Source organism: Puma concolor, chromosome E3 (assembly GCF_028749965.1).
Source record: "Puma concolor isolate L17-30 chromosome E3, mPumCon1.1.hap2, whole genome shotgun sequence".
NCBI classification, from domain to species: domain Eukaryota; kingdom Metazoa; phylum Chordata; class Mammalia; order Carnivora; family Felidae; genus Puma; species Puma concolor.
The window spans coordinates 38,434,899-38,447,988 of record NC_141682.1 but is presented as its reverse complement, the minus strand read 5'-3'; the positions used below and the strand labels follow the sequence as shown (position 1 = coordinate 38,447,988).

Here is a 13,090-nt window from a genome sequence, read left to right as displayed (position 1 = left end):
CTATCCATTCATAAGCTGATGGACATTTGAGTTATTTCCACCTTTGTGCTATTGTGAATAAACATTCATTTACAAGTTTTTGTTTCAAAACCTGTCTTCAATTTTCTTGGGCACATACTTAGGATGCAGTTGCTGGGTCCTGTGGTAACTGTATGCTTAATTTATTGAGGAACCACCAAAGGATTTTCCACAGGGGTCGCATCATTTTACATTCCTACTAGTGATGATGTATGAGAGTTCCTCATGCATATGTTTTTGTGTGGTAACCCCATGATACTGCAGTTATACTGTATATTTTTGTGTGTACTGTATCTATATTGTGCCTTATACATAAAAAGAGCTAGATCCCCCCCCCCCGCCACAACTATTTTTTATTCCTTTGGGCGTACCATTGAGAATGAATGTTCCAGGTAAGACTTGTCACTATCACCACTTCAGTTAATCCTTAAAACAACCCTGAAGTGGGGACTTTTCCTATTCCCTTTTATAACTTAAAATCTGAGGCTCTAGGGGACGGGGTAAGTGACTTCTTGTGACATATTGCCTCACAGCTAGTATGAGGTGTGCAGGAATTCCGATCCTTGAATCCACAGCTTAACCATGAGGTGATCCTGCTAGGGTTCAACCTCCCATCTCTGGAAGGGAAACAACCCCCTCCTGACCTCTGGAAGAACTGAAATTTCCATGTGATGTATGCCAAGTGGGCAAGTAGAACAAGCCAGGGCTGGCTGAGCTCCAAAGCACCCCAAGCTGGTGATGCATCTTGTCCCTTTCTCCCTAGAGAAACAATCCTCACTCGTTTTCCAACTGGGAATTCAGCTTCCAGAATGTGACATTTACTCTTGGTTTGTCATATCCATGGCACCTGGTCCTTTTCCTCATAGATCATCAGAGCAGGAGGGGCTGAGCTGAGAAGTCCCCTCCTTTAATTACACGTCAGAAAAGCCAACTGATTGAGAGTGGCTTATTCCAGATCATGGAACCCATGAAGCTGAGGCCTCAGACCGCAGCCCCATCTCACCACAAAAGGGTGGAGAGAGTGGGCAGGGCATGTGCTCCAGCCTCCCAGGCCCTGCACCTGCATCTGAGGGATTAAGGAGGCTGCCCTCAGTGTCTATTTGCCTATCTCTCCCATCTGTACATATGTACTCATCTTTCCTTTCCCTCTTTAGCTAAAATTTCAAGCCCTGCCTCTGTCACATACTGACTAATGGTGTGACCTTTAATGTCCTTATCCATAAAAAAGGAGTCACAAGACATGGTGGGAAGCATATGCCAAGTCTTGACCTGGGCTCTAGGGACTAGGGAAACACATCTGCAAGGTGCTGCCTGTCTAGGCTCTTATTGAAGGAGGAGAAGCTGTTTCGTTTCCTTGTCCAATGCATGAGTGCGTTAGACAGCTGGCGGGCGGGTGGTGCTCTGCAGGTTCTAGGGCAGCTCCCACCCAGGGCAGTGAGGGTGGCTTCACCACCATGCTGTCGATGTTTCTTAGCAAGGGGACCCATTTCAAAGTGAAAAGGCTATCACGTGGACACACACTGAACTCTTCAGTGTGACTACTTTTGAAGGTAAAATGAAAAGGTCAGTGGCAAAATTTCCCTTCTTACGACATAGACTTAAAATCACATTTTTTACTTCCTTCTCTGTCCTTTTCCTTTACATTTTAAGTGTTTCATTCAAGTACAACATAACATCCTGAAAAATGAACAAGTTTGTTGCTTGATGAATTGTGTCAAAAGGATCACCCCCACCTCATCAGCACCCAGGTTAGTAGAGAGAACCCACCAGCTTCACATTGGCTCCCTCCCACTCGCTCCCCGACCCTCGAAGGCAGGTCACTCTCCTGACTTCTAACAGTTAAAGTGTGGTTTTGATTACATATATGTGGAACCAGCCAGTGTGTACTCTGGCATTTGGCCTCTTTTCTTTTTTTTTTTTTTAATTTTTTTTTTCAATGTTTATTTATTTTTGGGACAGAGAGAGACAGAGCATGAACAGGGGAGGGGCAGAGAGAGAGGGAGACACAGAATCGGAAACAGGCTCCAGGCTCCGAGCCATCAGCCCAGAGCCCGACGCGGGGCTCAAACTCACGGACCGCGAGATCGTGACCTGGCTGAAGTCGGACACTTAACCGACTGCGCCACCCAGGCGCCCCTGGCCTCTTTTCTTAACCTTATGCTGATGAGAGTCATACAAATTGTTGCTTCACTGTATTTTGAAGTTATCTTAGAATTTTGAAAAACATTGTTCCTAGATCCTTACATGGAAGAAGCTTTACCTTAATATCACTAATTTTTGGCCCCCAGAGGCTCCTGGGAGGTTCAGTGGGCCGCCACTTAGGGAACCACTTCCCCACCTTCCTTCTCTCCGCCCACTTCGGAGGCTGGGTCTTTGCGCGTTGAGCACCCGGCCCACAGAGGGCCGTCACGTGACTGCCATCCGGCTCGGCCAAGATGGCGGTCTCCTGCGTGGCCGTGCTGGTGATGGCCGCATCCTTGCTGCTGCTGCTGCTGGTCCCGTGGAAGCGCTGGCGGCGGGGGCGAGCGGATTGGCACGTGATCATTGTGGTGCTGGGCGACGTGGGCCGCAGCCCCCGCATGCAGTACCACGCACTGTCGTTTGTCAAGAGCGGCTTCTCCGTGACCCTTATGGGCTTCTGCAGTGAGTGCTCGGGGTCTGGGAGGGAGGCTGAGCCCTCAGCCTTTGACCCGCGGCTTTGACCTGCCCAGGGGGGCCGGGACGGGGACGTCCCTTTTCTCCCTCCTCTCTCGGACAGCTCTCCGAGATTGGGTTTATCTAGTTCTGGCCAGGTTTCTGCCCAGCTTCTGCTGGGTGGGTCTCTAGGAACAGCTGGCGTTAATGGAGTGCCTGCCGTATGCCAAGAGTGTGCTAAATTAAGTGAACTCATCATATAGTCTCACTTAATCCTCCTAGTGAGTGCAAAGACGGACTGGAATCTAGTGTGTGTGTGACTCGGGGGCCAGTGCTGGTAACCGTAGCTCCTTGTGGCTACTTTTGTCAGGCTGTGTCTCATGGGACAACTTGTCTCCTCTCCATCCCACACCCTCGGTGCAGAGCTGTGCAGGCAGGAGAGGTTTCATTGTGCTGCATTTCCACCTTTTACTCTCAGTGTGCAAAAGCAGGGGTGTCTGCTCCTTCATCCTCCTTCAGGATGACATCTTTAGAGGGTAGCTCAACCGTGTGTCAGGGAACAGGGGGAGTAGCACTGGTTGCCTTTGGTCCCTGTTTAGATTCTGCTGTGGGAGGGTGCAGGAGTGGGGTGAGACTTCCTAGGGGTCTCCCCATGGTGGGATAAATCCACCATTCAAGGAATCTAGATTATTTTGAGTGCCTACTATGTGCCAGGCATTGTGTTAAGTAAATAAAGGTGGACACCATTGAGACCCTCCCTCTCTGGGGGAGACTCTGGACAAGAAGTGTCCCCATGCTCTGTTCTGGCTATGGAGGAACAGAGAGAAAACTCTTATTTTCCAAAAACACTGTTCACTATTCAGCCTGAGCTGGGGGATCATCTGACTTTATATTGCCCTGTCTAGTGCATTGAAGGGGACATTCTTTTCAGACTCCAGACCCTATGATGAGCTCTTGCAGAACAACAGAATTCAGATTGTGAGTTTGACAGAACTTCCGAAACTTGCAGGTAGGATGCTGTCAACTCCAGATTCCTTTGAATCTGTGTGTGTGTGTGGGTGAGGGGAGGACCCGCACATTGCCAAGAATTCCTTTTGGAGTAACGGGTGTTTTTTGACTTGCAGTTGGGCCCCACATTTTTCAGTATGGAGTCAAAGTTGTTTTTCAGTCAGTGTACCTGTTGTGGAAGTTGATGTGCAGGGAGCCAGCAGCCTACATCTTTCTCCAGGTAAATGTCAGTCTCCTCTTGCTCTCTCAGAACCATTGTGAAGTTTCCTTTACTGCCCAGCCTTTTATTTATTTATTGAAAAAAAATTTTTTTAATGTCTCTTTATTTTGAGAGAGAGACAGAGTGTGAGTGGAGGAAGGGCAGAGAGAATCTGAAGCAGGCTCCAGGCTCCAAGCTGTCATCACAGAGGCTGACCTGGGGCTTGAACTCACAAACTGTGAGATCATGACCTGAGCTGAAGTCGGACACTTAACCAACTGAGCCACCCAGGCACCCCTTCCTTTATGACTTTTATACTTGTTTTTTGGTGAGAAGAGAGTCTTATTAATTATCAGGAGGTTTGTAAAGATAAATTGACTCTTTGTTATGTATGTTGCAACTGTTTTCACTCAGTTTATTATTGTTGACCATGGTATGGGTTTCCTTCTCTTCATTTGAGTGTCTCTTTCCCAGAACCCCCCGGGCCTGCCTGCCATTGCTGTGTGCTGGCTTGTGGGCTGCCTCTGTGCAAGCAAGCTCGTCATTGACTGGCACAACTATGGCTACTCCATTATGGGTTTGGTGCATGGTTCCAGCCACCCGCTTGTTCTGCTGGCCAAGTGGTAAGGGTCTTGGAAGAGGGTGCAGACACCTTCCCTGAACCTTGGTAGGAAGAAGGGCCAGTGCAGAGACCTGGTGAAGCTGTCCCCTGTGTGCTCTTTGGGGGTGAGAGCAAGGCTGGGGAATTAGGCTGACTTGGGTTACAAGTGACAGAAATAGCCTAAGGCAAGGAGGGCATTTGTTGGTCCCTAAAACTGCAAAGTCCAGAGACGTGGCTGACTTTAAGCTCAAAAGGGCATTGTCAGGATCCCCTCTCATTTCTCTCTCCACACTCCGTCCTGGAGGTGTTTCTTAGGTGCTGGGAGCTCTCCCGGCACTCAAACCCCCACTGACAGGCTCAGTGGAGACAGGGACCCTTTCTGATTGGCTTGTGCTCCTCTGCCAGGCTCTGACACCCCACTGAGGTAGGGGGGCTGCAGTAACCCGATGTCTCAGGCTTAGGGGAAATGCTCTTCTGTGAGACCTGGGGTCCCAGGTGAACCCAGACCAGATGCCCAAATAAAAACCGAAGCTGCTGTTAGACAATGGGACTCAGGCAACAGCCTGCTGCAGTCAGTGAGACAGGGAGAGGGAAGAAGGGCCTGTGGGAGCAGGTTGGACATGGAGCAGGAAGAGTCATGTTCTCAGCCTGAGTGGGCGACATCTGCCGCCTCTCCCTGAGGGACATTCACTGAGGGTGGTAACAGCTGCCGCAGCAAACGATCAGTGCATACATGCTGCATGTCAGGCTTCAGGCCAAGCCCTTTATCCTGTTCAGTCTACACTCCCCCTGGTGAGAACGTCCTGTGGTCACTCTCCGTTTACAAGCCAGGAAACCAAGGTCGAGCACCATTTTGCTGCTTGCCACACAGCTGATATTGTTGTATGAGGATCAAAATTCAGTCCCAGGCTGTCCAGCTCTCTCGCCTTCTCTGCATCCTGAGTGAGGAGCCGGCTGTGATAAACCAGTGGCATTGAACAACCTTGTGTGCTCCTTCCCTTTCTGGTTCTCTTTCAGTTCTGCCCTCAGATCAGGGCTCAAGTCTCAGTTGGGAGTTAATCTGTCACTAAGGCCTCTCTAACATTTTTAAAACCATCCCTTGGTAATGCACAAGCCTCAGCCCCACAGCCTTTGCAGCAAGAGCACAGTGTGGCTAAGATTAATAACGAGGCCTTTACTATATTTCTTTCTCTTGTGGCAAGAGAGACTAGATTTTCCCTTCTTTAGAGATAAGGTTTCTAACCGTATTTATTTATTTATTTATTTATTTATTTATTTATTTATTATTATTTTTTTTTTTTAATTTTTTTTTTTCAACGTTTATTTATTTTTGGGACAGAGAGAGACAGAGCATGAATGGGGGAGGGGCAGAGAGAGAGGGAGACACAGAATCGGAAACAGGCTCCAGGCTCTGAGCCATCAGCCCAGAGCCTGACGCGGGGCTCGAACTCACAGACCGCAAGATCGTGACCTGGCTGAAGTCGGACGCTTAACCGACTGTGCCACCCAGGCGCCCCTCTAACCGTATTTAAGCTGAAAAGTGATATGACTTAAAGAAAGGGATAAAGGAAATAATAGTACAGATGGAACTCAGCACAAACTCTGGGAAAGTGCCTCACCAGCAACCCGATTTGGGAGACCCCAGCTCTGTGTTCTTCTGCATCAGAAGGTGTCAAGTCATGTGGAGGTGGTGGTGGTGGTGGTGGGGCCCAAGGCCTAAGGCTCTGGGCTGACAGTGATATGTCTTTTCAGGTACGAGAAGCTCTGTGGGCGCCTGTCACACCTGAACTTGTGTGTGACCAACTCGATGCGGGAAGATCTGGCACAGAACTGGGGCATCAAGTAGGTGCCTGGGGAGGCGAGGGGTCCCAGCTGCAATGCCTACTATGTCCTATTGGCAGGGTGTGTAGAAATCCCTAAGGGTCTGGGAGAGGGTTCCTGGTTTGGGAAGCTGAGGGAGCAGGAGGAGGCCAGATGCCCCATGCACTTTTGGTCTTAGAACATGTCTCTGTGCTTCCCCAAGCAGGGCTTGTCCTTGTCTGAGACTTGGATCTTCTGAGTGCTCTTATTTTCTGGATCCTCTTGGATCATGTATTCCGTAGGCTTTTCTCTGGCTCTCTCTAGAGCCCTCAACGATCTCATTGCAGGGCCGTGACCGTCTATGACAAGCCAGCATCTTTCTTTAAAGAGACGCCCTTGGGCCTGCAACACCGGCTCTTTATGAAGCTGAGCTGCACCTACTCTGCATTCAAGGCCTGGTAGGTCTCCCATCCCCAGTCTTTATGTCCCTTCTCTTGTGTTTGCAACTGTCTGGCCTCTCCCCCATGTCCTTGCTGCCCCATGTCCCCTGTCTGCTCACTGCTAGCCTGGCCTCTCTCATCTTCTGGCTGCAGACCTGGGAATCCACTAATCCAGGGGTTGGCAAACTATGACCACAGGCCTGCCACCTGTCTTGGTAAATAAAGCTTCATTACAGTGCAGCACATGCATCTGTTTTTGCATTGTCTCTGGTTGCTTTTGCACTGTAACAACAGAGGAGAGTTTTGCAACAGAGGCTGGATGATGGTTTTGACATGGCCACGTCCTGACCTTTGGGAGCCTATGGGCTTCACTCTGGTAGGAGATGGCTGTCCTGGGGCCCGAGGGCCTGCTTGACACCATCTCATGGGATCTGTTTCTGTTCCTTCAGCTCAGAACCCCTGGACCCAGACACAGAGAGGTCGGCCTTCACAGAGCGGGATCCTCAGAGTGGGGTGGTGACACATCTTCGTGGGCGGCCGGCCCTGTTGGTCAGCAGCACGAGCTGGACAGGTCTCAGGACCCTTCTGGACCCTTGGGGCTTGTATGAGCACCTGGCTAAGCCTGCATTATCCTTGCCCTTGCCAGGCCTTTGCCCCACATGTATTTAAGGACATTGGGCCCTGATGAGAAAGGGGAAGTATTGAGTTGGGAGGGAGGCGTCTAGAAACCAGCCCATGACATTTAGGTTTCTTTTCTTACAGAAGATGAAGACTTCTCCATCTTGCTGGCAGCATTAGAAAGTAGGTGTGTGGCTTTGATCAGGAGCTGGGCTTGTTGGCTCTTGAGCTGTGAGGTGCTCACCTGGCCTTGCATGGTGTCTTTGGCAGCATGTTCCTGCCCCCAGGGCCACTGGGTAGGCCAGCCTAAGAACACGGTGGTGGAGATGGTGCCTCTGATCCCCATTTGGGTTACTGAGTGACCAGACCCTAGGTCTGAAGTGCCACCTCTGGGAAACTGATCTTGTGGTTGGGAGAGGCGTCCCCCCAGTGCTCCCCCAACCGCTCCTCACCTGACAAGATAATCCTGGTTATCATTTATTTTTTTATACACAGAGTTTGAACAGCTGATCCTGGATGGAGAGAGCCTTCCTTCTCTGGTCTGTGTGATAACAGGTATTGCCAAGGATCTTCCATGTTCCCATATTAAAGGGGGGCAGTGGAGGGGGATGAAGGCATCTCCCTTTATTGTGTGCCTTCCCCATGCCAGGCATGTGATGTTGTTGTGTTGTTAATTCTGACCACAGTTCTGTGATACAGGATTTTCTATACCAGCTTGACAGAGAAGGAAACTGAGGCTCAGAGGGGCCTGACAGCAGGGCATGTTTCTAGTTGAATCTTGGATAGCATGGCCTCAGAGATGCTGAGCTTTCCACTCTTGCAGCAATTTCCAGGCATCTTTTTTTTTTTTTTTTAAATGAAAGAATCCACATTAAACTAAAGAGTTCAATGTAAAATTGCTTCCAGAGTAGCCCAGGATGGGAGAGAGAAGCAGAGAGCTGTGGTTGAAGCAGGGTCCTGGGCCTGCTGTCCCAACTTGCATACTCCCCTCTTCCTGGCCCCAGAGCTCCCAGGGGTGGCTAGGAGCCCACTGCACACACCATGCCACCTGGGGCATCAAGCAAGGCACAGGCCTGTCTGGGTGAGAAGTTGTATCCAGCTGGCACTCTGGTGCCTCGCCAGAGTTTATCTTGGCCACCTTCCCAGCCTGAGACCCACTGATGCAGGTTGCTGGGGGAAGGGCCGTGGCCTCACTGGTCAGGGTGCATACCCCTGAGGGGTCTGGAAGGGGCCACATGGGGACCTGATCACAGCTGTAGGATGTGGGCCTTCTCCTGACACCTGTGCAGGGGTTCTGAGTCCCAAGGCCATGGGATGGAGCCAGAGATGGGCCCAGTGCAGTGACTCAGATTTTCTCTGCAAGGCAAAGGGCCTCTGAAGGAGTATTACAGAGGCCTCATCGGCCAGAAGCATTTCCAGCACATCCAAGTCTGTACTCCGTGGCTGGAGGCTGAGGACTACCCCCTGCTTCTAGGTAAGGGCATTCAGTAGGGGGACTGCAGGGAGAGAGCTGAGGGTTAAACAGGAGTATCTTACGGTACGGGGGACAGAGTTTTCCTGAAAAGGGCCAGATAGTAAGTGTTTTATTTGCCTCTGTTGTATATTCTTTGTTTTTATAACCCTATACAAAGTAAAAGTCATTTTTAGACCAAGGGCCATACACACACAGGCCTGAGGCTGGATTGGGTCCTGCTCAAGGGCCACGTGGGGCAGGGGGATGCCATGTGCCAGGAACTTGTTGGAGGAGCTCTTGGCTGTACTTGGGGGAGATCCAGGCTGTTTCCTGGTGTGCCGGCTCCTCCTGCCTTTGGGGCCTGGACGTCTTCTCCACGGATCTGAGAGGGTTCTGTCCTCTTATTCTCCAAGCCCTCCATTTAGTCCTGCTTTTCCATCTGGGCAGAAGGTTGGTCCTGGGCTTGGGTTGGGGTCCACGTTCCCCAGGTCTGGGAGGGCAGTGGCTTGGGAGGTGTAGAAATAATGTGCTAAATAGCATTGACTCCCCTATGTCTCCCTGGCTTCCTCTGTCTTCCTTTCTCTGGGAGGGGCGTGCTGGCCTAGTGCTGATGTATCTCCAAGGCCTCATCTTCCCGCAGCCAGTGAGCAGTCTCCAGCGGAAAGCCTTTGGTTGGCAGGGGTTTTCTAATCAGTGTTTAGTGGTGTCAGATTGTTTATTTGGCTTTATTTTCATAGAGACAGCTGGTTTTCTGTTACGTTTTTTCCCCCCCTCCTTACTGTGATAAAACATACAATAAAAGTTTGCTATTTTAACGATTTTCCCATTTTAAAGTATATGTACAACTTGGTGACATTAATTATGTTCAGTGTTGTACAGTCATCGCCCTATTTCCAAACCGTTTTCATCATCCCAAGCGGAAACTCTGAACCCCTTCAGCAATAATTGCTACAGGTTCTTTTTAAAGAAATTGTGGTTAAGTAGACAAAGGGGGTCTGACTAAAGAAAACTACTCGTGACAGGCAGGTAGTTTTCAAACAGGGCCGAGTGGCTGGGAGTGGCAGTTGGGGAGGTCTGCTATGTACTTGGCCTTCTCCAGCCTGTGGCATTATTACCCACGTTCCATTCCCCACTTGGGGTGTCGATCCACAGTCCTTTCAGGGTTTGTGTTCCTCGGGTGCATGGGTGGTGCTCTGACCACTCCCTTTGCCCCCACCTCGCAGGGTCGGCAGACCTGGGTGTGTGCTTGCACAAATCCTCCAGCGGCCTGGACCTGCCCATGAAGGTGGTGGACATGTTCGGGTGCTGTCTGCCCGTGTGTGCCGTGAACTTCCAGTGGTAGGAGCAGAAACTGAATCTTCCCGGGGTTCGGTTCTCAAATCAGCTGTGGGGGTGGAGGGGGGGTGTTGCCAGTGAGGTCAAAATTGCTCCAGGAATTGCCCTGGAAGATTGTGCAGCATTGCCAGGTGGTCCTCTGGGGGGAGGGCCCTTGGGGTTTCTGTGGGAGGGCTGCACCCTACTGAAGGGGTGGGCTTCCACGGAGAGCTGATGTCCGACAGAAAACATGTGTCTTCTCTACTTAGGGGGCCTTTGCTCATGGATAGACGGGTGGCTGGTATTGACCGCACAGTTGACCTGGTTTTATTTCTCTCTTTCTGAGCTCATACAGTTGAATTGGAATCCGTTAAATGAGTGTAGTTCTCTGTCACCACTTTTCCTGGTGAAGATGGTGTTTGGAGAGGGCGGTGTTACAAGAGGTTCAGTACAAGAGAAATAGTAGCTCAACCACCAGCTCAGGAGCCAGCCTCTGAATGGGAAATAGCCTCTGTTAGACCCTGAGCTCTGGGCACATTGGCATCAACTCTCTGGTGACCCAGCAAAGTCATCCTTAATATGCCAAGTCTACCTCCAGTGGGGTTGCCTTTCACCTTGTTTCTCTGCTGTGCAATTAAGAAAAACATGGAGGGGCGCCTGGGTGGCGCAGTCGGTTAAGCGTCCGACTTCAGCCAGGTCACGATCTCGCGGTCCGTGAGTTCGAGCCCCGCGTCGGGCTCTGGGCTGATGGCTTGGAGCCTGGAGCCTGTTTCCGATTCTGTGTCTCCCTCTCTCTCTGCCCCTCCCCCGTTCATGCTCTGTCTCTCTCTGTCCCACAAATAAATAAACGTTGAAAAAAAAATTAAAAAAAAAAAAAAAAGAAAAAAACATGGAGAACTCGCTGAGCACATAGTCACTGAAAAGAGCATAGAGCAGAAAAGGTCAAATGTGTGTTCACTGTACCTCCTCTTTGGAATCATTTTGGATTTTTAATGTGTATCCCTGCAGGCCTTTTTTCTATTCAGATGCTAAATCTGAGACTCACTGAAAGCAGACTGTTCTGACCCCTGCCTGGCCTGTGGGAGGGGTGGTGTGGGAGGCCGGGTGGGCACCGCAGGGTTTGGGTTTCTCTAGGCACCTCTTGGTTCTGTGATTCCCTCTGCAGCTTACACGAGCTTGTGAAACATGACGAAAATGGCCTGGTCTTTGAGGGCTCTGAGGAGCTGGCGGCTCAGCTGCAGGTAATCACGTCTGCCCCCATGCCACGGCACCGACCCACGCCCCCCAATTCTTTGCTCCTGTGGCCGGCCAGGCTGGATCCGAGAGCTAAGGCCGGGAGCAGTGGTCTCAGAGGCTGGGCCTCAGTGGGCTCGGGGGTCTGGACATGCTCTGACTGCCCTCTGGGTTTGTGGAGCTTACACCACACAGATGATGCCAGAGCTGGTAGACCGTGTGCTCTGTCTAGGGAGCGACTGGTTCTGAGTAGGAGGGATGCGTGAAGGGGGCTTCCCAAACTTTCCCTGAGGGTGGGTGGGAGTCTTCAAAGGGCACTTACTACAAAAGTAATACATCATCATTCTTGGCAGTTGAGACCAGGGGCAGCAAACTTTCTGGGAAGGCCCAGATAGAAAAAGTTTTAGGCTTTGCCATAGTCTCTGCTGTAACATGAAACCAGCCACGGACAGCCTGTGAATGAAGGGGTGTGGCTGTGTTCCAATAAAACTGTGCTTACAAAGACAGCTGGGGGCCAAATTTGGTCCACTGGCTTAGTTTGGAGACTCCTGATAAAGTTTAGCAAAGCTGGAAGACTGCCTAGTTCCAGCATGTGGGCTGGACGGTGCTGGGCAGAGGCTGAGGGTGGGTGCTCTTGGTGGACAGAACATTGCTGGAGTGGCCTGTGGCTGAGCAGGGCACAGTGGGTGGAAAATGCTGCAGCCTGGCTGCACTGTTAAGTAGGAGCAGAGAAGGGGAAGGAGCACGGGCCAGGGTGTGAGGGTTTTCTTGTGCCCCATGAGGAAGGGGCTTGCTGGGTCGGGGATATTCCGGGTCAGAGCTGTGTTTTGAGAACATTTAATTAGCCAAGCCTGCCATGGAGGCTGGGTCAGAGCAGGAGGCCTGCTGGGGGCTCCAGGACACTGACAGTGGTTCTTGAAGTGCAGTGACAGAGGGTTTCAGTAGCATCACTGGCCTGGCTGCCTGTGATTGGAGTGGGACCAGAATCCAGGCTGCTGGGAAGGAGGAGGGACAGCTCTCTGGTGGGACCTGGGTAGGGGTGGGAAGCAGTGATGAGGTTAAGTTCTGGTCTTTATTTTTCTTCTAGATGCTTTTCTCAGCGTTTCCTGATCCTACTGGCAAGCTAAGCCAGTTCCGGCAGAACCTCCGGGAATCAGAGCAGCTTCGTTGGGATGAGAGCTGGAAGCAGACGGTGCTGCCTTTGGTTATGGACACATGACCCTTTGGGCCAAATACTGAGAGCTCCTGAGCGACGCCCAATTCCTTTTAGCCTCTTCTAGCCTATCTGGCCTTGACAAATGCTTTAGAGCAGTGCCTCCCAGTGGACAGCAGCTGGAATGACGGCTGTGGAATGAAATGTTTTTATGACCCAGTTTGTGGCCCAAGAAACTGGTTCACCCTGGTTTCCTCCCTCGAGGCTCTCAATCACTCCTCTCCTCCTGATCTGAGTCTTTCTTTCCCCCCAGTATTATTACTTTCCTGTTGTTTGCACGTGGCATCGTCAACGTCTCTTAGGCCCGTTCCGGTGTCTGCCTTTCCCAGCATCTGCCCTGTTGTGTCCCTAGTATTGTCTTTCCTGCCTTGAGGAGAGGCACTGCAGTCTGCTGCCTTGTAAGAGTTTAATAAGACGTGCCACATGTACAACAGGGTTGGCTTCGTGATGGACGTGGGTCCAGGCACCGGTGGGGGGAAACATACTTGATCTGTTTTTATTTGCCCAAATGAAATGCTTGTTTCTGAGCCAAAAATTCATTTTTGATTTATGGAGGTGT

At 50.9% G+C, this 13,090-nt stretch overlaps 1 protein-coding gene across 1 annotated transcript; it reads left to right on the top strand.

The window, feature by feature from the left end:
- Nucleotides 1-2,428: 2,428 nt before the first annotated feature.
- Nucleotides 2,429-13,070, top strand: ALG1 (ALG1 chitobiosyldiphosphodolichol beta-mannosyltransferase). Its single transcript, XM_025916828.2, has 13 exons — nt 2,429-2,661; nt 3,584-3,661; nt 3,777-3,880; nt 4,334-4,482; nt 6,213-6,302; nt 6,608-6,718; nt 7,150-7,271; nt 7,463-7,501; nt 7,814-7,873; nt 8,682-8,792; nt 9,995-10,109; nt 11,251-11,326; nt 12,406-13,070. Exons 1-13 carry the CDS (start codon nt 2,454-2,456, stop codon nt 12,535-12,537), a joined length of 1,395 nt encoding a protein of 464 aa, XP_025772613.1. The 5' UTR covers nt 2,429-2,453; the 3' UTR covers nt 12,538-13,070.
- The last annotated feature ends 20 nt before the right edge of the window (nt 13,071-13,090 follow it).